The sequence below is a fragment of the Alligator mississippiensis genome, chromosome 3 (assembly GCF_030867095.1).
Source record: "Alligator mississippiensis isolate rAllMis1 chromosome 3, rAllMis1, whole genome shotgun sequence".
NCBI lineage: Eukaryota > Metazoa > Chordata > Crocodylia > Alligatoridae > Alligator > Alligator mississippiensis.
In genome coordinates, this window is record NC_081826.1 from 165943082 (window position 1) to 165970857 (window position 27776).

General features: G+C 44.6%; 1 protein-coding gene across 4 annotated transcripts in view; it reads right to left on the reverse strand.

Moving 5' to 3' along the window:
* Positions 1 to 27776, reverse strand: part of SVEP1 (sushi, von Willebrand factor type A, EGF and pentraxin domain containing 1) — a 182694-nt gene that overhangs the window by 4325 nt on the left and 150593 nt on the right. For 3 of the 4 annotated variants that reach the window (XM_059724630.1, XM_059724629.1, XM_019490659.2), the window contains 9 exons: positions 25757 to 25820; positions 22006 to 22179; positions 21035 to 21208; positions 20013 to 20186; positions 18756 to 18932; positions 18072 to 18242; positions 7239 to 7334; positions 3520 to 3615; positions 1089 to 1182 (listed from right to left, as the gene is read on the reverse strand). In XM_059724630.1, the coding sequence (XP_059580613.1) occupies positions 1089 to 1182; positions 3520 to 3615; positions 7239 to 7334; positions 18072 to 18242; positions 18756 to 18932; positions 20013 to 20186; positions 21035 to 21208; positions 22006 to 22179; positions 25757 to 25820 (1220 nt within the window). The remainder of the gene's footprint in view (positions 1 to 1088; positions 1183 to 3519; positions 3616 to 7238; positions 7335 to 18071; positions 18243 to 18755; positions 18933 to 20012; positions 20187 to 21034; positions 21209 to 22005; positions 22180 to 25756; positions 25821 to 27776) is intronic. The other variant, XM_059724628.1, reaches the window with a different exon arrangement.

Sequence of the window (27776 nt, forward strand, 5' to 3'; positions counted from 1 at the left end):
TTGCCTACCCCTGTTCTATATTTTGCCAACATACAGAATGAATATGAATCTGTTTATTAGGGGCCTGTATGGGCTCCAGTCTTGACATTTCTTCTATTTATGTTTTTTAATGGGCTTTGTTTATATTTCAAGAAACCATACATGAGAACACATGCAATGCATTTTCTCATGGGATTTTACTGCATGGACGATGACAATATCATCTGAAATCCAGCTAACATCTTGCTGCAGGCCCATAAATGGCTCTTTGATGGTAATGAGAAATAAAAATACCCTTGCCAAAATATTGGATTTTCTCCAACAGAATCCAAATGCACAGCTTCATTATTTATCTTTGAAGTGCCACACAGATATCTTACAGGGAACTGTGATGAAACTCCCTGATATGAAACTTTACACCATACTAAACGAGGCAGTGATCAGAACAAAAACAGTGCTAAAACCAGCCCTGGCAGCATGCTGTGCTGGTCCCTGAGAAAGTGGGCATAGGCATAACATCTGGTTCCATGGCCTCTGGGCTGATGGAAGTCAGCACCATGGTAGATCTGACACAAGCACCCCATTGTCACAGGATTCAAACACTAGGGACATTGGAACCAGCACAGGCTGTGTGCTGTGGATATACGTAAAAATACTGTTACTGTTATTATTTCAAATGCATAGCACCTCAGAGCCCAAATCATGAACCTGGATCCCACTGTGATATGCACTATTTAAATACAGAACAAAGCGATGGTTCTGGCTCCAGAAAAGCTTACAATCTAAACAAAATAGGCATTAAAGCCAGCCCAGAAAATGAAGAGGAGCAAATCCAAGCAACAGCCTTCATGTCAAATCTCGTGCCATGAACCCTGATTCTCCAACCCCTCTACATGACTCAGGATGGTGCTTTCTAACAACCTCAGGTTGGTGGAGAACATGCTGTTCACAGGTCTTGACTGACCTGACACCAAAAATGGGAAGGTTTTCATCTCAGAGAGGATCCTGATGTAGCTTCCCTTTCCATGTAGTGATTATTCCCTTTCCATTTATATAAACTGTAACTTGAGAGCCAAGCCTGGCATGGAGGACAGCTGAGCAGCACTTACCTGGAGCAGTCATGTCCAGTCCAGGATGAGGGGCAATGGCACCGGTTTGGTCGTATACATTTCCCACCATTCAAACATGGAAACTGGCAAATAGCTGCATTCAAATATACACATGTTGTTACTAATGGACCCATGATTCTCCAAGAAGATTACAACAGATTTCAGCTGGAAAATGAAGCTGTATTTGGATGAACCTGCATTTAGCCTTAGTTGTTTTTAAGCTCTGCCTGTATCATTTCCTTAAATTTCCTCTTCCCAAAACCACAACGTTAAAAAAAGCCAGATCTGAAAAAGGTTTCTACATATGGCAGCTGGGACAAAGTAAGCTCAGAAGCAGGTCTTTGCAAAATGGGAATCATGCTGTTTTACTATTTTGTTACCTAAGGAGGTGCAAGCAGCATGAATCATTGAATGCAATATTTCAGGTTGGCTTGGAAATCATGTGCTACTACTCCATGCTGTGGGAAGTGAAGTGGAATGCAAACAGAAGCAGTAGGAGGACTTAAAAGTAGAACATCCAGGAAATGAATACAAGGCCTCATCTTCTGAAAGAAATCCCACATGTCTGTTTGTGAGGAATGGCAAGCAAACAGTATCTGTACTGAGTTTAGAAATGCAGAGACCTGGTATCAGTGGAAGACTGGAAAAACAGATGAAAAGGAGAAAGCTAAGGCACAAGAAAGTATTTAGTAGCTCCCAGATGACAAGAAGCGATACTGGATAAAGCAGCCACTGAACACAGAGACTGAGAGGAAACTGAATGACAAGAACTCCTTGAAAAGCTCTGAGCAGCAAAACTGGATTACCTAGGGTAGGAATGACCAGCCTGCAGCACATGTGCTAGAAGTGGCATGTGCACTGTGTGTGTAGCATGTGGTAGACCAGGGTGGGGATAGACAGTACAGTTGCAGATAGAGCAGCAGACTTGGCAAGGGAAGGGGATCAGAACAGCATAACACTTGGGATGGTGCAGGGCTAATTTGTGGCACACCTGCCAAAAAGTTGGCCCTCAGTGACACTGGGTATTTCAAACAGCAAACCCCCCCCTAGTCTTGTTGGTAAAGAAGCAAAGGGACAGCACAAAACAGCTCTACTTGCTCTCCTGTGTCAGTCAAATAGACCTGAGGCATCCAAAGACAAAAAGAGACAGAGGCCCAAATCTTCCTGTCAGCACTGAGTGAGATACAATAAGGACAGTCTGGGAGACAAAACCCTATAAACTCTAACGAGCTTCATCAATTTGATGGCATAGGGCAGCTAAAAAATTGACATCTCCCAATCAGGCGATGCAGTCTCAAAAAGGAAAATTACCTCACAACAAACCAGATACCTGGTCATACTAATACACTGAGAGCATATGGTACTCATAACAGGTTATAAAGTCGAACTGCAAGAAATGCAAAGGGTAGCAGTTGGCAGGAATGGGAAAAAGTAGTTGGATGTGAACTTCTATGGCTCCTTTCCAAAGTTCAGGGATAGTTTGGGGCTGCTCCCAAACCATCTATTCTGCCTAACTGCCAGTCTCTGGTGAGTGGGTAAAGCTTATCTTGTTGGCAATGGCCCAGGGGAACCCAGAGAAAGGAGGTCTTAAAAATATTTTTAAACAATGAATTTGTGTAACAGTACACAATATGTACACACCGTTCTGAAAAATGAGCAAAATAAAAATAAAACCAGAAATACAATGGCCCACATTTACACAAATGTCTCAAAGCATTGGTCTACACAGTAAAAGGAAAGAGTAACTGTAGCAGGAGCTAGCATGCCTGCGCAAACTTAATCTTGCTAGCCTGGGTAATGATAGTGGTGACGATGGAGCAGCATGGAGTTCCTGCAGGGTTTGTACTCTGCTTGCGAGGGAATGCTAAAGCCCTTGTTCCTGCGTTTCCATATCAGTCATTTCTTGTGACAGCTAAACTACAACTTTGAGAGGTGTGCCCGTATGTACTCCTCTTCCCTCTTTATTCTAGAGTTGGGACATCCCCAAAGATAAAGATGCCGTGCCTTGGTGCTGTGAGGTGTGGAGCACTTCCAACTGCCTTTGAATTCAGGGTGACTTGTGGGTGCTTGGTAGCTCTTCATGTTGGGATGTGGATGAGATACATTCTCTCTGCCCCTCTACTGGAAGGGTGTTCTCTCTGAAAATCCTCTCTGCTGCCTACAGCTCCCTTGATTATGCTAATAATACTTTCAGGGGAGCAGGCTGCTTTGAAGACTGTAAGACTCATCAAGAGCAATAAGGCTGTTCTGAAAACAGCTTGCAGCAGGGCTAAGCAAACCCTCCAGCAATATTATTATGAAGTGGGTTTTTTTTCTGTATAATACAGTGGTTTCCATAGAGCCCTCTGTGATGTACCTGCAGGGCCTTTATTAGATGCTGATGAAAATAAGCCATGGAACATACAATATAGGAAGGTATAAGGAGTGTTACCTGTGTGACAGCGTGATCCGGTCCATCCAGCTGGGCAGTCACACTGATAAGGGGCCATGCAGCGACCTCCATTTAGACAGGGCAGGATGCATATTGCTAAGAAAAAATAGGGGAGGGGGAATATGGGACAAATAAGAAAACACATTAGCACTGTGGAAGCAAGTAATAAGTCTGGAAAAGACTAAAGCCTGTGCTTAACCAGGAGCTCAGCCCAAAAAAGTGTTTTGTGTGCACTATTACAAATGTTCTCTTAACCAGGACTCCCTATAGTTAAACTCCCTATAGATACTCTGTCTTTGACCTAACTTTGGGGAGTAAATGATCTGAGTCTAGAACATATCAGGTCTATGCATGCATTCCTTACCTCTCCCTGATGCAGGTTTCATTTATGTGATGTATATGGCAGCCCCAGCAACTATAATAGGATGCAGGGGGAAGATCAGAGAGAGATGGCACAGGCAAAAAAGGGGAAGGAAAAATACAATTACAGGTAGACAGGCCCAAGCAAGAGATAGAGAATCCTCCATGGAAAACCCCACGACCAGGAAAGCCCAAGTCTGCAGCTATGTGCCACAGTGACTAGAGAGAGAGAGAGAGAGAGAGAGATAGATAGATAGATAGATAGATAGAGAGAAAGAAAAGATGTGATGCATCTATCTATCTATCTATCTATCTATCTATCTATCTATCTATCTATCTATCTATCTATCTATCTATCCTTTATGTCTTCAAAGGAAATTGCTGAAAGTCAGCTGCTCTTGTAACTGTATCCATCTTAATAGGACACTCACAACACCCCTCTCCTTCCACTCTCCAGTGCACTCAGCTGACAGTGGGCATGCTGGGGATGGTAAGGGAGGAAGATGTTGAGTGTCCTTTTTGGAATCTTTGGAAATATGGTCACCCTACTTAAAGAAATCCAGTTTGGTCCAACAGGAGTTTCCTGAAACAGCTATTTTAAATTGTTTTCTTGCTGATAACAGGAGGGTCAATGATAGCTGAAGCAATGCAGGGTTGTAAATTTTAGGTATAACCTATAACATCTTTGTTGTTGTTTTGTAATTACAGTAACAAAGCATGATGCAGTTTGACAACCAGCCACCCCCATTTTGTGTGTGCATTAATGATACTGTAACAGACCTCTTGGCACCACTGGTCCCAGCAAGACTGCCATGGCACCTGTGGGCACCATGTTGGGAACTGCTGCTCTAGAGCATACAGGCATGTTAGCATGTGTATCTGGTTCGCGGGGTTGTCATGGGGAAAAGGAGAATCATGGGGATTGTGAAAGAAAAACCACGTAGATATGCAGACATCTGGAGTTTGTAAGACCAGAGAAGGCCAAATATCATTTTGCAGTGTTTTCTTCTTCTCACTCCTGCTGTTACTGCAAAAAAGCCTGTGTGCTGGAGCTGTATCACACTGAACTAGCAAGTAATTCAGTGCGGCACAGATGGAGCAGCTGCAGAAGCAAGTGGGTTTAATGGGCCATGTTTAAACACAGTGCACATGTCAAGGACAATGATAATAATACTGCAGCTGAAATCTCCTTTGTTAAACTTAAACGCTTTTGCCATTCTTTTCAACGGGTCTCCACTTACTGTGAGGTACCGTGGTAATGCAATCACCAGAGAGGGTCTTGAACAGCAAAACTCAGATCCTGATTTCAAAGTCACGGAGTTCAAAGTTGTTTGGACTGCTTCAGACCTTTCTCTAGTAATAACTATTGAAGGAGATATTTGCCTTCCTACCCATCTAGCTCTCTCTCTATATTCACATGTGCTATGGCAATACCAGCTTTAACTGATTTATCCTGTGAGGTAGGTAAGTGCTGTTATTACCATTTGACAGATAGGGAATTGAAAAGCAGAGTAGCTTGCCCTGACTCCTGAAGGCAGTCCCAAGATCCAAACCCAAGGTCTCCCCTGCCCCAGTTCTAGTCCATAATCACAAGAGCCTCTGTATGTGATGAAGAACACTGAGCCCCAGCTCCTACGTGCACAGAGCGCCCCACCACCCAAGTCACAGGCTGATGAAGATGGGGCAGATGCCAGAGGGATGTGGTTGACACTCACTGATTTATTACCTGAGCAATAGTATACACCAGCCTTGGCCAGCCACATCATTATAAAAGGAAAACAGATGTAAACACAACCAGCAGCCGCCCTTCAGTCTTTTACTACTGTAACTCTTGTTCTTCCCATGCCATACCCAGCACTCGTCACATTTACTGTCAGCCCCACGCTGGGTCATGTCAGAATTAGACTGGAAGCTCCGTGGGGCTGTGATCTGCCTGTTTTGTCCCTGCCGGAACCTTTGGCTACTAGCCCTGGCCCACCTCTGGGCCAGTCAGGACCCCAGGCACACAGCTCTTGGGCGTTCCTTGCGCTGGGCCCCCGGCCCTTCGACCCTTCTGGTCCTGACCCCAGCATGGGCCAGTCAGGGGAAGTCTGGACAGGCCCAAGTCCATGGCCCTTTTCTTTCTCTCCGAGGGTCCACCCTCCAGGCCCTCCAAACAAGGTGTAACCCACTCGGTCGTGGGGGCTAGGGGTTAAGGCACCCCAACTCGCCTTTCACCGGGGTGGTTACTGGTCTGGCATTTCCTGGGGGCTCCCGCGTCACTGGGAGCCCCACCAGGCCACCCACTCCCGGCAGGGTGCAGTTTTAGGTCGTACCCAGGACCAGGAGCCTCCTTACCATCCCCTACAGCTCCTCCCTTACCTCCAGATGACACCCGCAGCCCCCTGGCCAGGCGGTATTGTTGCCTGGCCTCCAGCAGCAGAACGGCCCTGTTTATATGGGCAGCCCTAGGCTCAAAATGATCGCCCTCATCAGGCACCTGCCAGCTGCCAGCTCCAGGCCCTTCAAGTGGCAGGCACCCGCAGTGCCCTGCCACAGTGGGGATGTCTTTTTAAGAGAGAAGGCATGCTTAACTGCTGGCTTTCTTTCAAGTAGCATCAGATTTGGATTGCCTATTGCAGAAAGAAAAATGGGCCCAACTCTCCACTGCCTTGCATATGTGTTGCCATTTATACCTGTGGAGAGTCCATACAAGCTGGGTTTAACCACAACCAAATCAGAATGGCCTTGGTTTACACTCCATATGAGACTACTATATCCACTGCAAAACAACTCAAGCAATAGGTCTGACACTTCTTCCAATGGGAATAAAATATCATGACATACGGTTTGAAACTGACTGCTGCTGAGCCCCTACGACATCCAAGGAGGTATGATGCAGTTGCGGAGCCCAGCATCATTCTGTATTGGGCATTATCTGCATGGAGAATTCCAGTGGCTTAACGCGAGTTGTGATTGGTACAAAGGTAGTTTGAGGTCACTCTTACGTTGGTTTGTTCTGGGTTAATTTCTTTTAGTTTAAATTAATTAGGAACAGATTTAAGCAATCCTGGAACCAGCCAATTTTAACTAATAGAAGACTGTCCCCATAGAAGTTTCACTGGCAAGTATTAAACAGGTGTGTATTTGACACAGGCTCTGAACCTCTCAGCTCCAGGTACTTTTCTCTCTGCAACACTAACCCTGCACCACTGAGCAAGGTAATTTTTGTTTCTATTGCAGCCCAGGTCTAGTTTGTTAAACAGTGAAACCCCTGCCTTTTCAGGCTCCTAAATGTGTAATTCTCCCAGCACATTCGTTACAGTATCCTTTAAATGAGCATATCTTATCTACAGCTTATTGTTAGATGATGTACGTACGTTCTTCACACAGACGTCCCATCCAGCCTTCTGGACAAGAGCATGCATTTGGTCGTTCGCAAACTCCACCATTCTGACAGGGGAATCGACAAACAGCTGGAGAATAACAACATCATTATGTTAAAACAGAAGTCAGTTAAGGACCTGGGATGGCACAGTTATCTGTATCTTGTATGTATTCTTGGCATTGTAAGATTTCAAGTAAGAAATATTAATGAAGTAGGAACAGTTATGTAATGCTTTGAGTATGTATGTATGTGTGTGAGACTGAGTATGAGTGTGCCTGTGAGACAGTGTAGGCAGGAGAGGGCAGACTGATCTGTTTAATTTATTCCAGAAAACTGAAGGGCTTAGATCAAAGAGCAGAATTTTACTCACTCATTTGTCTTGGGCTAATACGATTTTCACTATTTTTTCACTGCTTCATCATAAGTGTGGGTGAGTACAGTTTTTGTCTAATCTAGTAATTTACAATCAACCAACCAGGTCGAATCTCCTCAGTCCCCCAGATAATAAAAATATTAAATTCAAGAAAAGGATAAAAGATAAGATTAAGTTTCCTTTTCTTCAAGGTAAAGTTCCCAGGCGTAATCTACTCTCTGCCATTAACATAAGACACAACAGTAGAGCAGCCCCCCAAGAAGTGGTTTTTATTGCATTATTCTGATGAAAAAGAATGTATTGTGTCAATATCTGTGTGCCATGCACCTACTAACATACCTACACAAAACTACACACTCACTACAAAACTGTGATAAATTGATGTGAATTATTTCAATTGTACTATTTCTGGAGCAGAAATTGCCCTTGTCTTGGGTGTATATGGGACATACTAGAGATTTTATCAGACAGAGGCTTCTAATTCTCCCAGAGTACAAAAATAACTATAGTAAGGTCTAATTAGTTAAGAACAAAAGGTAACATTAGGAAACACACCAAACTGTTATATTTAGCCCATCTTCAATAATTATGTTGAATAAAATGCAGTTTTAGGGTTTAGAGACCTCAACATTTTATTCACTTTTAGGACTAAATATAAACACCCATTTTATATACTACAATACTGCCCAACTATTCTGAATTGAATCCAGAATTTCCGCAGGAACAGCTAAAAGTTTAATGAAGTCTTGTGATCAAACCACGCAAAGCTATAAATTTTATATAGTTCCTGCTTGAAATCAGAAACTGAATTCCCTTGAAATTGGCCAATTTTTGCTTAAAACTTTTTCAAGCCTTATGACAAACCTGAAGCTTGTGAAGAAACTTGAAACACCTTGAAAGTTTTTCATAGTTTGGGTTCATATAACAAACATTTTATACAGCTCTGGTTAGAGAGGAGTTAACAGCAACATGGGTCATTTATCACCACATGTACATCACTGTGAAATAATGGGCAACTTCAATTTTCCATGCACTGGTAAAATTTCAATGAGGAAGCTCATAAAATACAATTTAAAATAAAGATTCCTTTAGCGGGTCTAATATGTAAATCTGTGGAACTTCCTGTGATCCACACAACACCTGGGTGATATCCTACATTAACATTATGTACGCAGGTAAGTAAAATGGGATGGTATAAACAAAGCTGGTTTAATGAAATTTGAAGTCCCAAATTTCTAATAAGAATGGGCTCTGATATCTGCTCCTGTTAATTCTGTTGCTGAAGAAAGAAATAAAGTTGTTTGTACTACTACAGAGTTGTCACAGCTCTGTAATTCAGGGTCCCAAGTAAAGGCTTGCTTTCTCTTGAGTTTGTAGCCTGCACCGGTTCTGACATTTTGTATGAAAAAGATAGTATTATCCCTGTGTGCACATGTTATATATTCCACTAGGCTACTAAGTTAAAAGGTGGGGAGTTCCTCATCCTTCAGTATCAAACAAATGCTGGTTGTGGTTTTAATCCTGACCTGCCTCCTAACATGCCAGAGTGCAGCACAGGGTGAGAGTCTCTTATGTGAGAAAAAATGGAATCCGAAAGCTTCACAAGTGCCAAAAACTGTAGATAAATGATGATATAAGTCCCACTGTGTCATGTAAGGGTCAAACACGGTGTCTCTGTGCATCTCTGCTATGGACAGTACTCATGAGAGCAAGCAAGAGGAGAGAGAGGGGGGTATCTGTCCTGTTGAATAGCCTGCTGGTCTCTGAAAGGGCAGCTGCATATAATCAGACTTCCATTCTTATGCAGGTCATTCCCTAGGCTGTAGGTGTGCTGGACATTTTTCCTCCCTAGGTGCAGCACTTTGCATTTCTCCTTGTTGAATTGCATTCTGTTGTTTTCTGCCCACTTGTCCAATCTGTTCAGGTCTGCTTGCATGTCCACTTCTCCCCATAGCTTTGTGTCATCTGCAAACTTGGACAGAGTACATTTCACTCCCTCGTCCAAGTCGCTGATGAAGACATTAAAGAGTATCGGTCCAAGGACCGAGCCCTGCGGGATCCCACTGCCCACACCCTTCCAGGTCGAAACCGACCCATCCACCACGACTCTCTGGGTGCGACCCTCTAGCCAATTCGCCACCCACCGGACTGTGTAGTCATCCAAGTCACAGCCTCTTAACTTGTTCACCAGTATGGGGTGGGATACCGTATCGAAGGCCTTCCTGAAGTCTAAGTATATGACATCCACCCCTCCTCCTGTGTCCAGGCGTTTCGTAACCTGGTCATAAAAAGAGACTAGATTAGTCAGGCACGATCTGCCTGCCACAAACCCGTGCTGGTTTCCCCTCAGCATAATTTGTCCTGCTGGGCTCTCGCAAATGTGAGCCTTGATAATTTTTTCAAAGATTTTGCCAAGGATGGAGGTGAGACTGACTGGCCTATAGTTGCCCGGGTCCTCCTTCCTCCCCTTCTTGAAGATGGGGACCACATTGGCCCTTTTCCAGTCCTCCGGGACTTGGCCCGTGCGCCACGAGCGTTCAAATATTCCCGCCAGTGGCTCTGCAATGACGTCGGCCAGTGCCTTCAGCACCCTCGGATGGAGCTCATCCGGGCCTGCCGCCTTAAATGCATCCAGTTCTTCCAAGTGACTCTGCACCATCTCAGGGTCTACGCATGGAAGTCTGGTGCCTTGCTGCTGCCTCCCTACAACCCCAGTCAGAGACTTGTCGTGCCCCTCTCTTAGGAACACTGAGGCAAAGAACTCGTTGAGGAGTTCAGCCTTGTCCCCCCTGTCCATCACCAGTTGTTTCTGCCCATTTAGCAGGGGTCCTATTCTTCCCTGGGCCTTCCTTTTACTCCCTATATATCTAAAAAACAATTTCTTGTTGTCCTTTACTTGGGATGCCATCCGCAGCTCCATGGTAGCTTTGGCCTCTCTAACTGCCTCCCTACAAGCGCGAGCAGAGGGGGTATACTCCTCTTTGGTGATCTCTCCCTGTTTCCACTTTTTATGTGCTCCCCTTTTGGCCCGTAGGCTGCCCTGGATTTCTCTGGTCAGCCAAGGAAGCCTCCTGGCCCCTTTCCTTCTTCTTCCTCGCATCGGGATCGTCTCGCTTTGTGCCCGAAGGATCATTTCCTTAAGGCACAGCCACCCTTCTTGGGCTCCCATCACTTCAAAACTCCTACTCTGCAGTGCGTCCTTGACTAATCGACTGAGTTCATTGAAATCAGCTTTCCTAAAGTCTAGCACTTTCACCCTACTAGTTACCTTACCCACTCGATGTCTTATGGTGAATTCTATTATTAGGTGATCACTGTCCCCCAGATGGCTACCGATCTGTAGGTCCCCTACCATGTCATCCCCCGTTGCCAATACCAGATCCAGTATGGCATTCCCCCTAGTGGGACCGTGTACCTCCTGTGTCAGGTGGAGGTCAGCTTAGTTTCCTGGTTCCTAACTTGCCTGTTTCCTGCCTTCTGTTTGTTGACTTCCTGGCATCATCCTTTTTTGCTGGTTTCTGTCCATGTAAGAGCAGAATCTAAAACTAACTGCTCAGGCAGCCAGTTAAGCAAACCTACTGAAACTATTTGTAGCAATGCCATCTGGTGACTGTTAGTAACACTGCAATCTGTCAAGTGGGATAAATGCTGACCAGCAAAGCATAAGTTACAAACTGCTCATTTTGTATTCAGGAATTTCAAACGATGCCATTTCAAACATCTTGCACTGTTTTCCTTATGCCTCTCTGACTAGCTCTTTGTTTTCCACTTAGAATCATAGAAAATGAGGGTTGGAAGGGACCTCAGGAGGTCATCTTGTCAACCCTCTGCCCAAAGCAGGACAATTTCCCAACTAGATCATTCCAGCCAAGGCTTTGTCTATCTGGGTCTTAAAAACCTCTCTGGGTAATTTCTCTGGGTAACCTGTTTCACTGCTTTACTATCCTCTTTGTGAGAAAGTTCTTCCTAATATCCAACCTAAATTTCCTTTGCTGCAACTTGAGATCATTGCTCTTTGTTCTGCCATCGGTCACCACTGAGAACAGTCTAGCTCCATCCTAACCATCCTTATAAGCCCAGGTCCCTCAGCCTCTTCTCATAAATCACGTGCCCCAGCCCCCTCACCATTTTCGTTGCCTTCCTCTGGACTCTCCAATTTCTATATTTCTTTGGAGATGTTGGTGGCTGTGAACCAACTTGCTGGTTGGCAGGTTGTGAACTACAAAGATACTGGCCTGGTTCCCCAAATGAGAGCCTCACTCTGCTCTCACTCACTAGTTTTATACTGGTTTAATTCCACTGTGCTAAAAGGAGTTACCCGAGACTATCACTAAGATCGGAATCACGCACATAATCTTCAACTAGGAACAGTTCAGGCAAGTAACGATGTGGATTATCTCACTCCCAATCCCAAACAAAGACTGGGTTTTTTAATTAGATCCTTCAGATTAACTAACCTGTATAATTGGATTAGAACATCTCATGCAGGGTTGGGAGCCTAATGACTAACCAGAGGTGCCAACAGCAACACATGCCATGTGAGTCATTATGTAGGTTGCTTTCATGTTGTGTCTGATGTTGATCAAAACCTCAGACACTGTAGGCCTTTTGTTAGGCAAATATCCTGCATAATTTATACAGGCATTCTGAAAAATCACTTTGAAATGCATCTGGAAAACACTGGCCTTTTCTCTCACAACATCTATGGACCTTTTTAGTTTCTTCCTTTTACGTGGAAGGAGGAGGGAAACTATTATTATGTTGTATTAATTTGTTTAGGATTACTATGTGTAGACTATTATGTAATGGGACAGGAATTCACCCCTTCACCTCTCAAACATCATATACTTGGGGAAGGGAAGTATAGGGACAGAGGATTGTTAATCAGTATGCAGCAAACTTTTGGTTTTGTCAGGCTGTTTAAAATGTTAAAATGTGTATGTGCATTGACATATACATACACACACACACACTTCAAAACATAAAGCTAAGTGAAGGCGGAATCATGCCACTAACAAGATGCATGTCAACCAGCCACCTTTTTGTTTTTTTAAATTATCACACCCTTTCCATCTGTCTCTCATGCTCAAGTAAAGTTCAGCTCTTAAGTGCTAAAGCTGCCCTTAGAAATGAGTTTTAGGCTTCTTAGTCATAGAATCATAGAAAATGAGGGTTGGAAAGGACCTCAGGAGGTCATCTTGTCCAACCCCCTGCTCAAAGCAGAACCATCCCCAGTTAGATCATCCCAGCCAGGGCTTCGTGAAGCTGGGCCTTAAAAACCTCCACGGATGGAGGTTCCATCACCTCTCTAGGTAACCTGTTCCAGTGCTTCACCACCCTTCTAGTGAGAAAGTTTTTCCTAATATTCAACCTAAACCTCCCTTGCTGCAACTTGAGACCATTGCTCCTTGTTCTGTCATCTGCCACCACTGAGAAAAGTCTAGCTCCATTCTCTTAGGAACCCCCCTTCAGGGAGTTAAAGGATGCTATCAAATCCCCTCTCAGTCTTCTGTTCTGCAGACTAAATAAGCCCAGTTCTCTCAGCCTCTCCTCAGAAGTCCTGTGCCCCAGCCCCCGAAACCATTTTTGCTGCTCTTCTAGACTCGCTCCAACTTATCCACATCTTTTCTATAGAGGCGGGGCCCAAACTGGACACAGTACTCCAGATGTGGCTTCACCAGTGCAGAATAGAGGGGGATAATTACTTCTCTCAATCTGCTGTCAATGTTCCTACTAATGCAGCCCAGTATGCTAGTAGCTTTCTTGGCAACAAGGGCACACGGCTAATTCATATCTATCTTACTGTCTACTTTAACCCTCAGGTCCTTTTCTGCAGAGCTCCTGCTTAGTCAGTCAATCCTCAGGCTTTTGTGGTGCTTGGGATTCTTCTGTGCTAAGCACAGGACTTTGCACTTGTCCTTGTTGAACCTCATGAGATTTCTTTTTGGCCCAATCCTCCAATTTGTCTAGGTCACTCTGAATCCTAGCCCTACCCCACAGCATATCTACTACACCCCCTTGCTTGGTATCATCTGCAAACTACCTGAAGATATAATCCATCCCATCTATCAGATTGTTAATGAAGGTATTGAACAAAGTCATTTGGGCTTTGTAATTTTACCCTGCTTATTTATTACTATGAACAACTCCAGTGCCTGTAATGGAAATGCTTGTGGCAAGAAGTACCTCAGCCTGATTTAAATCTGTTGAGGCCAATGGAAATGCCTCCTGCTGACTTTAGTGGTCTTCTGGTCACTCCATGCTTTAGACAGTTAATCCTTGCAAGTGAGACCCGTGGACCGTAAAGCACTCTGTTGTTCTCCTATGCAGCACCGAGCCTACTTTGTGGCTGTCATTAAATAAATAGTATATAAGAATAAAAAGTGATAGTAACTTGCAGCACCACACTCTAATCAGCATGGTAAAGACAATGGAGACAGAATCTAAATCTTTTATCAGCTAAAACAAATTAGCTCCACAGATTAACACAAATGTCAGACTGATCCTAGGAATCATACAACATCACACCAAGGTAATTTTTAAAGCCTTGTGCCTATGACTTAGATGGTGTTCACATTCAGAAAGTGGGTAAAATTTTCAGAAATGTCTCAGTGACACTTAGACTAGTTTAAACGAAGTTTAAACCTGCAGCAGACACACATACAAGTTTGGAATGCTTCAAAATGTACTTGGAAAACATCAAGTACTCTTTTGAACCATTTCAGTGTGATCCAGTCCAATATTCCAAGTGGACATGAAGAATTCTGTGACTGTCCTTCAAGCATTCCACACTGCACTGCTCCTCACCCCCTGCTTTCCCCACTGCTGCAACTGGCCACTCTGGTACATGGTCAGAACTTTACTGTCCGCCCACCCCCAATCTCTTTTTTGTTGGTACAATGAGCTCCCATATACTACTTATCTAACAAAAGCTGTCTTTCCAACAACCAACTACATCCTTACTCCCTGCTTGACCCAGGTCCCTTTACTGTGGCCCATGAGTCCCTGGAACCACAAAAACTTGAGTCCAAGTTCTCTCCCATTCCTGGGTTCATGTTTAGGAAAGAAGGAAAAGCTGACCAGCCACAGATCACCAATCCCCTGGACCACCTAAGTGTGGGTGTAAGCATTCCCCCAACTTGCCTACTGCGAGGCATGCTGGGCTAGGTGCTCACTTCCATCTCCTGGTGTTGGAACCATAGCACACCTCAATGCCTAAAAGGTGACCGTTCTTCCTGGAATTCTAGGGTACTGCCCACGTGGACACTTGTGGCCTGCAATGAGTGCAAACTGGTTCTCAATCAGTGATATTTAAAAACAATTCAGTTGTTATGCGTGTCCACACTCTTAGGCGTTTAAATCTTTTAATGGCAATAGGTTCCTAGGTCACATAGGCACTTTAAAATAATTACCTATACTTTCCTTTGCTGCTGGGACCTCCACTCCACCTTTTCTGCATTTTGATAATGCTCCTTTGCAATCCCAAGGCAATAGTATGAAAGATGTGGAATCCCTGGTTTTCAGGAGTAACTTTTCCATTTGTGAAACATTCCTAAATTGCACACTCTTCTTTTAGCTGTGGACACCATCAAAACAACCCACTGCTTTCTAACCTAAAGGGTGGACTGCTGTCAACCACTGAATCTGAGGTTACTAAAGCAAACCTCCCTCAGAGTGCAGGTCTTGCAGCTGGACAACCTAACTTTACAAGGGATTTTGTTCAGAAAGTTCATTATCACTTGCAGAAGTATTTGTATGATAGAAGTGCACCAAATGGGAATTATTAGAGAGAGCCAAAAGAACTGAGGCCATTTTTGCTTAGTAGAACCTCTATCCCAAGGAGTTAACAATCTAAAGACAGGGTGGGGAGGAAGGAAGCATTATGTTCCACTTTCCAAATAGGGAACTGAGACCCAGAGAAGGGAATCGAGTTATTTATGGGAAGAGCTGGCAACTGAGCCCACAACTCTGGTCTCCAACACCAATACAGTAGCAACAAGCCTATCCTGCTTTGGACACAGCAGCTCTTGTGTCTCAAGAGCTTTGTCTGAGTGACAGCGGGCGTGCCTCAGGATTTCTGCTTTCAGTCTACACTTTCATAAATAACATGGCACTAGTTTATTTTAGGGAGGACATGTTGCTCTTAATGATCTGGGACAGGTGGGATTGGACTTTCTAACTGTCATGATAAGGGGACTGGTGTTAGGTCTCAGATATACTGGTGCATATCAGGAGCAACTGCATGGAAAGAAGCTGAGCTACCTTATTGTACAGCTGGGGGAAATTAGATTGCAATCAGGTCCAAAGACTGGAAACAGCCAGATGACTTGGGCTTGCTCTTTTTCAGGAGGTTCTACATTTCTGGAGATCACTGCTACCTCTCATTTTTGCATTCCTTAAATTACCACTAAAGATGTTTTTCTTTTATTTTAAATTATTTAATTTCTTGCTGCTTTTACCTTTTGTAGGTGTTCCCCTCCCCTTTCTGTTACAGATTTTTAGGTTTTTATTTGGGATTTTTTTTTCTGTGTTAATAATATCATAATATGGTACACATGGAAGCTTCTGAATAGGTGGTACTCCAAACCCACAAATGAACGCTATTTTGATGCACAGAACGTCAAGGATGCAGATGGTATGCTGCACTTGATGTACTGTATGAAATGCAAGGTAAACAACGCATATCAGATTTTCAGATTGACATTTGGAGTGCTGGCTTCCTGTGAGTCAGCAGGGGAGAAACAACAGCTGGAAGTTTTCTGGGGAGAGGAGTCAAGCCCTGAGAGCAAGAGTCCATTATGTCATGGGGCAGTGCTCTTGAGGGCTGCAGACAGAAGGGCTATATTTTCAAAATCTGGCACACTGATTGGTGTTCCAACTAATAAACCTGTACACACAGATAAATGCCTATTCCAGCTACGGGCAAATATATATATGAGTCCTTGTCTTGCCTTGCAGCTACCAGTTTGGGTGCATGGATGAGGTTGTGTACAAACAGATTTTGCAAATCAACTTGGGTACAAAGATTTGAAAAATCAGTCTTATCCATCAAGCAAAAATTATTTTGATCAAAACACCGTACCTTGCAGAAGTACATCATCATCTGTACCACTGCATCATCATATACACACAAAGAAAGATACACATTTAGAAAAGAAGATTGGAAGAGGCCTCCTGGGCCATCAGTTCCAGTCCCCTATGTACATGTACACATAACCACAGTGATACTAATGAAAAGGCATACCTTTTCTACAAGTCATCAATTTTTTTCTTATTCTACTGAAAGGGAAGAATTGTGACATCTTGCATACCACATTTTAGTAACTGTTGGTAAAAACTGAATACTCAGTGAAGAAATACTTTTTAATGCATGGTATACAGTATATACACATATCTAGCTATTGTAGGCACATATGTACACACAAATATGTATTTGCTGACAAAACTTCCAGGTGATAGCTCTTGGAGTGGACAGTTATGTCTTCATCTTCAAGAACATCATTTCTCAAATCTTTTGGACACATCAATTCTAGATTCCTATGCAAATATGCAACTTTGCAAGCAAACACGGGTATGGTCAATTACTGCTAATATAGTATAAATGGGAATGCGGGTATCTAACTACTGAATGCATGCAAGTACCTTACTTTACTATTTGCTACTATGTGGGTATTCTGGCACATAAGTGCACACACGAGAACACACACATTTGCCATGAAAGACTTGGCCTTAGCAAAAAGTCACCTGGTTCTTATACTTTTGTTTTTATACTGCTTGACATGATGTGACTAATGCTGTGATGATTCCTCAGTGCTCAGTGCATATTTTTTCTGTAAGTTGTATCAGTTTGTCCCTTCATGGCTCCCTGAAGACAGTATTCATAAACACTCAGAGCTCAGTAACAATGACAGAATAGGCACTATTTGAATCTGCCACCTTCCTTTTAAAGATGAAAAGCTAATTTTTCTGTAGGTGTAGTAATGTCACAGGCTGGCAGTGTTTGTCTGAAGAGCCCCACTCTTAGCAGGTGACTTCTCCCCTCTCTTGATTATAACAGAAGTGTATTTTACTCTTGGTGGAGAGGGAATCTAGTAATTGACTTGAGAGACAGAGGATACAGAATCACTGAGTAAAGAACTCCAGGAGGAACAACCAAGGCTGGAGAAAAGAACTTTTTTCCTAGGAAAGCAAAGCAGTACTCTAGAAAAGGGGTGAGTTTGCACTTATTACTGTGGGTGAATTTAGTGCACATTGAACCCAGTGAGGGTTTTGCTTTTGGCTTCTTGAAGTCAGGTTTTTTTCTGGGTAGCAAGAGATGGTCTGCACGCTCTGTAGCAACCTCTCTCTCTCCCCTTTTAAAGCAGCTAAACATTTTTGTTTGTCCATAGCCTACAGACTTGGACTGCAGTTCAAGACTGCCATGGCTGGGCACAGCTAATTAAAGAAATTTACCTTTGCAAGCAGGTGGTGTTGTCCAGGTTCCATTTTCTAAACAAACACTCCTCAGCGATCCCTCCAGCATATAGCCACTGTAGCATGAGTAGGTGATCATGTCTCCATACTGATAAAAAGTCCCAAGTGACAGTGCATTTTCTATGTGAGCAGGGGGGCCACAAGAAATCCCTAAAGAGAGATCATAAGTCACAACAGACAGAGGAGCTGTGATGTCTTTGAAATAGTTGCCAATACAGTGCCCAACATCCCCATTTAGTTAGGGTTCATGCTTGCAGTCAGCTCCAGGCTGCCAAGGGGAACACGGTGAGCAAAACTCAGCACCTGTGGAGCTAGGGTTCTGCCTGGTGTGGAAGATGTGCATGCAGTGCTCAGCAGTGCGAACAGACCTCTGCTCTTGCACCAGACAGAGCACTGGACATAGGAAACACAAAGAAGGTATAGCTAGGGGCTAGGGGTTCAGTAGCACCTAGTAGCAAACACAAAAGTTAAAGTATATAATGAGCACTGCAGCCATACCTCAGTGCTGTTTATCTGTCCCCAATAGTCAAACCAGCTTAAAAGCTGCCATTAGAAAATATATAAAATACTGGGCTTTGCCATCTGGGCTACCCACCAGCACAGGACTAAGTCAAAGGGTACTTAGGGAACAGTGCCTCAGCCCGGTCTTTATCAGACACTTACTTTCACATTTAGCTTTTGTTGGTGTCCAGGTCTCATCTGGGTTACAGGTGATCACAGCTTGTCCTCTAAGTTGGTAGCCCTCCCTGCATCTGATAGATACTTTCTGACCAACATAAAAATCCACCTCAGACAGGAGGGCATTCTCAGGGATTATGAAAGGTACAGGGCAAGGATTTGCTGTTCAAGTGGGAAAATAAAAATACATTTTTAAAGCATTTCTGCTTTAAAAAGTCAGCACAAGTATACTCTTTGCTCACATTTCATTTTATACAGCTATAAATTTAGGAGAGTTGTGAATTACTGCTAAAGGGCTCCATTCTCCATTATGATAACATCAGTTTATACCACACCTGAGTTGCTGGAAGAACTACCTTCAATTTGAATAGGGTAAGGATTTTACCTAGGCCATTATAAAGGATTCTACACTGCCAGAACAACATGCATGGGCCTTTGTATCAATGAAAACCAAATCGTTGTATTTTGTGGCACTGGAATAGTGCAAAGCATAGGACTGCAATAGTGAATCTGTCCTTTACTGTCTGTAAATGAAATATATACATATTCAAGACTTTGTTGTTCACCTGCAGTTCCCCTGTGTTTAATTTTTGGCTTATCTCTGCTAGCCTTCCACATAGGAGAAGGCCCACTCACCTCCAACAGGGCAACTCACAAGGAAGAACTGGTGTGTTATTTACAGCAGAGGCTGTTGCCTCTTCCATGAAACTTGTCACACTGGTCTTTTGTTAAAGACCAATGAAGTGACCCAGCCAGTGTCCTGCAAATACAGGAGATCTAAGACAAAGTATAGCCAGATGAGTTTATATGGAAGTCAGGCTGTCGGGGTGGATATCTTAAACCATTTAAAGCAGGAAGGCTCAACCTCCAGCCATGTCATCCAGCCTGCAGGGCTTGTCAAGGGTTGAAATTTGTCATTCTTTCATTTTCACAGGAACACTTGCAGGAGAATGCCAGTATTTTAACATGCATCAGAACTATTCAATTTCTCATCAAGGATGTTGGGATGCCCCCAAAAGACACGAGAAAGTACGTAGCTTGAGACATGCAAAATTTCACAGAAAACCATGCCGTACAATTTTTAACTTATAGGGACAAATTCTGCTCATGGCCCCATGAGAGTAATTCCAGGTGAACTTCCCTGACTTTAAGGGATTTATTTCTAGTTAGCATTGGGTTGAACGAAGAATTGAAACATGCTTAAATATAAGACAGAATCATCATTCTAAAACAAACACACACGTTTGCACAGAGGTATGGGATGACTCCAACTTCCATCCCCTGTGCACTCTGCCCTTGGCTCCCCTTCCAAGTTGAATCCTCTGTTGCAGTGATAAGCCACTGTGCTGCCCACAGTATTGTTTTCATACAAGGCCTTCCCATTTGCCAAGGAAACTGGTGCTTCACATCTGGTTTCTGGAAGGAAGCAAATTCATTATTATATTCTGATATCAGGCCTGAACTTTATTCATCAGTTACTCTGATACCATGCTCACGCTAGCAACTGCAAATTGTTAACAAGTGTTCACAGCAAAATCAACAGCGCTGGAAAGAAACTGGGTTGTGTTGGTGTATCTGCTCTTCCTATTGTGGAAAAGGCCCAGGATCAAATCCTATTTCACCTTTGCACTCCAAACTGGCACTCACATAGCCACATGGGGCACTGGTACAAATTCCTCAGTACGACCCCATTTTCTTTCTATGGTGTTGACAACCACACTCCACACACCTTCCTCCCCTGCTATAAGACAAACAAGCCATGATTGTAACTTTTTCTGGTTTGTTACAAGAATAAGAGGAGCACTCAAATGGACTAATGTGCAGAAAGGTATAGAGAGAGAAGTAATGTGTTTGCATATTAAAGTATGAACTCCTGGGACAGTTATTTTGAAACAAAAACAAACAACCTAGCCAACTCTTCAACAGGACCTTCTCAGTCCCTGGGAGAAAATTAATTTGTTCTCCCACAGGTTTTTTTAATGATCTGATTCAATGATATGCTAAAAACTTTCATCTTTCACTGGCATTTATATACTGTCTAACTACTATTTTGGCTTGATATTGGTTCTCTACACTGGGGCTGTTTGCTGCAATACATTTCACTAACTGCATGCCATATACATAATAATAAAAATATAATGAGTACAATTGATTTCTCCAAGGAAGAGCCTTTCCAGAAAGAGACTTGATTCCCAAGCAGCACAATGCCCACGTTAGCTTTCCAGTAAGAATGGCTTTTCTAGCACACAGAACGTAATGGTTACCTTCACAAGAAGGGAGTGGTTTACTCCAAGTTCCATTGGCAAGGCATGTGATATTCTGAGGCCCAACTAGATGGTATCCAAAATTGCACATAAAAGTTATGTTACTTCTGTATACACTTCCCGAGGAGACAGACAATGCATTTTCTACAGATGGATGTGGCTCACAAGTTATCCCTAGAACAGAAGAGAACTCTGATCTTACACAATCCTCAGCTTTTATATAAAGTCAATTGTTTTCAATGCTTTTCTGTACTGTTTCACATCCTGCTTCCCATAATAATTTATTAGGAAGAAATGCAGAAGATACAGGTTGAAAAAATTATAAAAGAGAAATGACACAATGTTTCCACAGGACAGATGTGGCAGCATAAAAAATGGACACTCACTTCCCCTGTTGTACAGAAATGAGGAAGAAATAGGATCAAGAAATTGGCCCAAACTAAGAGCAGAATGGGGGGTAAGGGAGTTTGAAATCAAAGAGGAAGGGTGAAGAGAGTTTGTTGGCAGAGGCTATAAAACCTTAATAATATAGTCATGGGCTGTGCATAGCATATATATAGGCCTGTCCCTGTAAATAACTCATATTCCATTGCTGTGGTATCAGAAATTCAGAGATATGGACTCAAGACATTAGAACAGCCAGGCTGTGTCAGTACTGACGCCGTGTAGACATCACTGCATTGTGATCGGCAAGACTCCATATCCCCAGTGCAATACATAGCACACATTACTGGCCAAGTTCTCTTCTCTTTATTCTGGTGGAATCCCACGCCATGGTGCAACCAAGAGGAGAGCTAGCCCAGCAGCTTTCAGAGCAAAGCCTTTCTGAGGGCCAAATTTTCCCATTGCTGCCCTATTGCTGGTGCATCTCTATCAAGACAGCGCTACTATATACCAAAGATGGCATTTTACCATTATGTAGTCTTTACCTGCTTTAGAAAGGCATTCATCTTACTCTGACATGTACTTACTCACACACGAAGGGACAGGGGGATTCCACTTTTTGTTAACATGGCAAATCCTTCGGGTTGGTCCCTGCAGTTCAAAGCCTGGATTACAGCCATAGAGAACATCGTCTTCAAATAGGAACGCCTTCCCTTGAACGAACCCGTTCTCAATTGGTTCTGGTGGCCCACAGGACATCTCTACACCAGAGAAAACATGTTTTAATCAGTTCCTTTTTACAAAAAGCCTCCCTAAAACCCAGCTCCTTCTGACTCTTGTTTCTGTGAAACAAGAAAGACCAGTGAAAATGGAAGAAATATAATTTGCATGTATACTGTATATGAGCCAATATCCCTAGGTTATTCAACTTGTCAACAAAAGAGGTGGTATAATAGCTGATAAGAGAGTAAGGCCTGGCACCTGTCAGGTACCTCTGAAAGACAAAATCTGATATAGGCTGCTTTTATTATTTATTAATTTTAGATTTATACTACATCCTACCCAAAAGACTCAGAGTGGCTTTTGGCAGAAGGCACCAGGAAAATCCTTCCAGGATCAGATGAATGATGATAAATGTGAAAAAAGAAAAAACAAATGCAAACTGTAGATTAGGGACTTAGCCAGTCAGGGTGTTAAACACCAATGACTCCAACTGCTTTAGAGGTCATTACCAGTCCAAAAAGCCTACCCCATAAAAGAAACAAGCAAGCAAATAAAAGTTTGTGAATCCTGGGTGTTCCCTTTAAAATCTGAAAAGTTTCTTGTTCTACCAGTACCACATGCATTGTGCAAGAACTCTGGCTTTCCTATTTATCATGGGAGTGTTTTCTCAGAATTGTAGAAAGGGATAATTATAAAAATAAAGGAAAGATGAAATTGTTTTAGTGTTACCAAAAAGACACACCCGTGTTGCACATACTAAACTGCTAAGAGGAAGCACTGAAGAACAATATGGTCCAATTCCTCAAACCATCCTATTTTGGTGACCAAAGCAGGGCACCTAGAAATTGAGGTTCTTAAAAACTCTGGTTACTGGTCATGTCTACACATGGGCATTTGATGTGCATGAGCCCAATTTAAGGAGCATTAAGGGCATGTGTCTACATGTGTGCTCCCTTATTGCACCTTAAAAAATGGCAATTTTAAGGTAATCGCACCTAAATTTGATACCTCCATAAAGCAAGTATCAAATTTAGGAGCCATTAGTTAAAGCACATTAATGCACATGTAGACGCATTAATGCAGGATCTTTAGTGCTGGGTCTGCCTAGCCACTAGGAAGCTGGCCAAAGCCAGCACCACAGCTCCTGGCTGGCTGCCTCTCCTCCAGAGCTGGGCTGCTCTCTGGCAGCCCCTAGTTGCAGGCTATAAAGGCCTCCAGCCATTTTGCGCCTTGAGGAACACAGCGCAGGGAGCCTAAAGGAGCCAGTGCACTCTGCAGGAGCTCATGAAGCCCCGTGTGCCCCTTGAACAGGAACCAGGCAGGCTCTGCCTGTCCTGTTCCCTAGCCAGAGGTGCTCCTTGGCCACAGGTGAGTGTTGCAAAGGGCTGCAGCCTGCTGTATCCCTTGCCCAACCCTGAAATTTCCCCCAGGGCTGCTGGCCCTGCTCTCTATGCCAGCAGGGCCAATACCTATTCCCTGCTGCTCCTCACCCCCAGTTTTGTTTCTCTGCAGGCACTATGATGAAGTGTCTCTGCCATGCGGCTCACAGTCCTGGGCCGTGCCCATGTCTTGGGTGCTGCTAGCAGCTCTCCAGAGCCAGCATCACAGGGACAGCCATATGGGGGCCCAGAGAGCTGGCGTGGGAAGCATGTCCAGCACATCACCCCTGTCGAGCCCTGGCTCCACCTGCATGCCCATGCTCATCTCAAGAACCCAGGCCCCCAACTGGACCTGCAAGGCGGCTCATGACCTTATGGCTCTCTGGGGTGAGGTGAGGCTGACATTCAGAGGCAAGGTGGGTGGGTGCTTGAGTGCCCACATTTATGAGGCTATTTCAATGAGGATGTGTGTACAAAACCACTCCTGGAAGGTGCAGAGTGCTGCCTGAAAGCCAAGCATTTGCGGACACAGTGGGTGGGTGTGACTGGCTTCAATTGTTGGTCCGGTCATGCCCAGAAGCCCATGCCCTTCCTTGGAGGTGTTCGAGATGAAGCTGGATAAATACCTTGCTGAGTTTCTTTTCAACCTGGAAAAATGCGGGTAGTGGCATTCCCCAGGGTTTGGTCTTTAGACCAGCACTATTCAATATCTTCATTGATGAGTTGGATGAGGCCATGGAAAGCACTCTGTCCAAATTTGCAGATGACACCAAATGATAAGGCAAAGTAAACATGATAGAGGGCAGGGAGCAGATTCAGGCAGATTTGGACAGGTTGGGAATGTAGGCAGAACAGAATAGGATGCATTTTAACAAGGATAAGTGTGAAGTGCTACATCTAGGGAGAACGAATCACCAACACACCTACAGGTGGGGAGGTGATTTTCTAAGCAGCACAGCAGCAGCTTATCATGGTCCCTGGGTACCTGTACATGGGCGACCTCCAATCTGAGGCCAGCCAGCTCAGGGCCCCTGGTGCAGAGCATCTATGTCTACAATTTTGCAAACTTGCACAAAAGGCTTCTGTGTCTTGCCTCTGCTGTGCCCTGCAGGAGTGCTGCATCAGGATTGCTGTCAGCTGCTGCTGGAGCCACCCGGATGTGCTGGCTGTGCCAGCAGTACACCACGGACTGGAACCTCCTGCTCCAGCAGCTGGTGGTGGTGGAGAACTGGGTAGTGCAGGACCAGGCATGGCAGCAGGTGCAGGAGGCAAGTGAGCTGGCCTGGTGGAAAATACTGCCCAAGAGAATGCCCGGGAGGAGGCACAGGACTGTGCACAGCAGGAGCACTGGGCCCGGTTGGATGCCCTGGAGCAGTGCCATGTGGAGCTGCTTCAGCATCAACTGGGCAGCCAGGGCCAGGCAGTGGAGCCCACATCCAGGTCCCCCCATGCCAGGCCCTGGCAGACATGGGGATTTTTATATATGCAAGTGCCGCAGTGCCAGGCACTTTGAAAAGCGCCCAGTGTTGTGATGCATGCAGTTGTATAAGTGACACAATGCGAGTCAGTGCAGAGAAAATGGCAGCAGTGAGCTTTTGAACTAAAACACATCAGAGGTGCTTTAGTTCAAAAGTGCACTGCCACCATTTTCTGTACGCTGATGTACATTTCAGAGCTTATACAACTACACACAGCACAGCTCAGTTCGCCTCAGCTTGTGTGTGGAGCAGACTCAATTAAGTGAGTCTGCTCAGAAGTGGTGGATCTCCAGTGCACTGTGGAACAAAAATGTATGTGTATAAACGCTCTTTTGTGTCCGGAGGCTGGAGCTTTTCCAGGTGGCCACAGAGGCACATGGCAGGGCTGAAGTGACTTGAGACTAAAGTTAGTCCAAGTCTCACCACATGTAGACACCTGCCAAAAAAGCTTAATGCGCATTGGCTTAATGTGCATTAAATTTAAGCACGCTTAAATTCACATGTAGACATGCCCACTTCGGAAAATCTTTGTGTAAAAGTGTTGTTTAAAAAAAAAAATGCATTTCTGTTTAGGTAATAATATTATCTTTGGATGCCAGCAGTTCTATAACTTTTCAAGGATATTTTCAATACAATCTTGGGCAGATGGTGATGATAGTATGAGTTACAGACAAAGCAAGTAAATGTTAGAATTTATCTGGCATAGAGAGCACTGCCAAACTGAACTTGCTGTATGATTAAGCTCAATGAGCACTTACTTCTGCACATAGGTGTTGCTCCACTCCACAGCTTGTTTCCTTGGCAGATCCGTTCAATGTCACCCTATCAGACAAAAGAAAAGGCTCACAAAACAGCATGAAATTATAGATTCATAGATGTTAGGGTCGGAAGGGACCTCAATAGATCATCGACTCCGACCCCCTGCATAGGCAGGAAAGAGTGTTGGGTCTAGATGACCCCAGCTAGATGCTTATCTAACCTCCTCTTGAAGACCCCCAGAGAGACCAACTGGCGGCTTTGGCAGTGGTGTCTTGAGGCAGGCTTCGGCTTCCTGGACAACGACCCGCACATTACGACGAGGGACATGCTCAGTTGGGATGGGCTTCACCTGTCCCCCAAAGGTAAGCGTGTGTTTTCTTCTAGGTTGGCGGATCTCCTCCGGCGGGCTTTAAACTAGGCTCGTTGGGGGGAGGGGAAGATGAGGGCGGGGGAAGCTGTGGACCACCAAACCATGTGGCACCCACAAGGACAGCCCAGCCTGAAGAAGGAGAACATTGGGAACCTGCAAGCCATGGGGCGGCCAGCACTACAGCACAGGTAAGCAATGAGAAGGTAAGAAATAAGGGGCCCCTTGGGACTCGGAGCGGGGGAGCAGCAAAGGCACCAGTCGCAGGGCTCAAGTGCCTATATACTAATGCTAGGAGCATGGGGAACAAGCAGGATGAACTAGCGCTCCTGCTTGCACAAAACACCTATGACTTAGTAGGGCTAACGGAAACCTGGTGGGATTCGTCCCACGACTGGGCGGTACATATTGAGGGTTATAGATTGTACAGAAAGGACAGGGTGGGGAAAAAAGGGGGAGGTGATTGCGCTCTATGTCACTGAGCAATATACATCGACCCTCATCAAGACGGAATCGAAGGATGAGGAAGTAGAAGGATTGTGGGTCAGGCTACATGGGGGGTAAGGAGAAAGGGATTTGGTGGTAGGGGTCTGCTACAGACCCCCACACCAAAGGGAAGAAATAGATTTGGGGCTCCTGAGGCAGCTCTCGGAGACCATAATAGCTAAAGAGGCGGAAGTTATGGGGGACCTAAACTACCCAGACATCTGCTGGGAGACGCAGACGGCAAAGTCCCACCGTTCACGCAGGTTTCTAACCTGTGTACAGGACCTCCACCTGACACAGGAGGTACACGGTCCCACTAGGGGGAATGCCATACTGGATCTGGTATTGGCAATGGGGGATGACATGGTAGGGGACCTACAGATCGGTAGCCATCTGGGGGACAGTGATCACCTAATAATAGAATTCACCATAAGACGTCGAGTGAGTAAGGTAACTAGTAGGGTGAAAATGCTAGACTTTAGGAAAGCTGATTTCAATGAACTCAGGCGATTAGTCAAGGACACACTGCAGAGTAGGAGTTTTGAAGTGATGGGAGCCCAAGAAGGGTGGCTGTGCCTTAAGGAAATGATCCTTCGGGCACAAAGCGAGACGATCCCGATGCGAGGAAAAAGAAGGAAAGGGGCCAGGAGGCTTCCTTGGCTGACCAGAGAAATCCAGGGCAGCCTACGGGCCAAAAGGGGAGCACATAAAAAGTGGAAACAGGGAGAGATCACCAAAGAGGAGTATACCCCCTCTGCTCGCGCTTGTAGGGAGGCAGTTAGAGAGGCCAAAGCTACCATGGAGCTGCGGATGGCATCCCAAGTAAAGGACAACAAGAAATTGTTTTTTAGATATATAGGGAGTAAAAGGAAGGCCCAGGGAGGAATAGGACCCCTGCTAAATGGGCAGAAACAACTGGTGACGGACAGGGGGGACAAGGCTGAACTCCTCAACGAGTTCTTTGCCTCAGTGTTCCTATGCGAGGGGCACGACAAGTCTCTCACTGGGGTTGTAGGGAGGCAGCAGCAAGGCACCAGACTACCATGTGTAGACCCTGAGATGGTGCAGAGTCACTTGGAAGAACTGGATGCCTTTAAATCGGCAGGCCCGGATGAGTTCCATCCAAGGGTGCTGAAGGCACTGGCCGACATCATTGCAGAGCCACT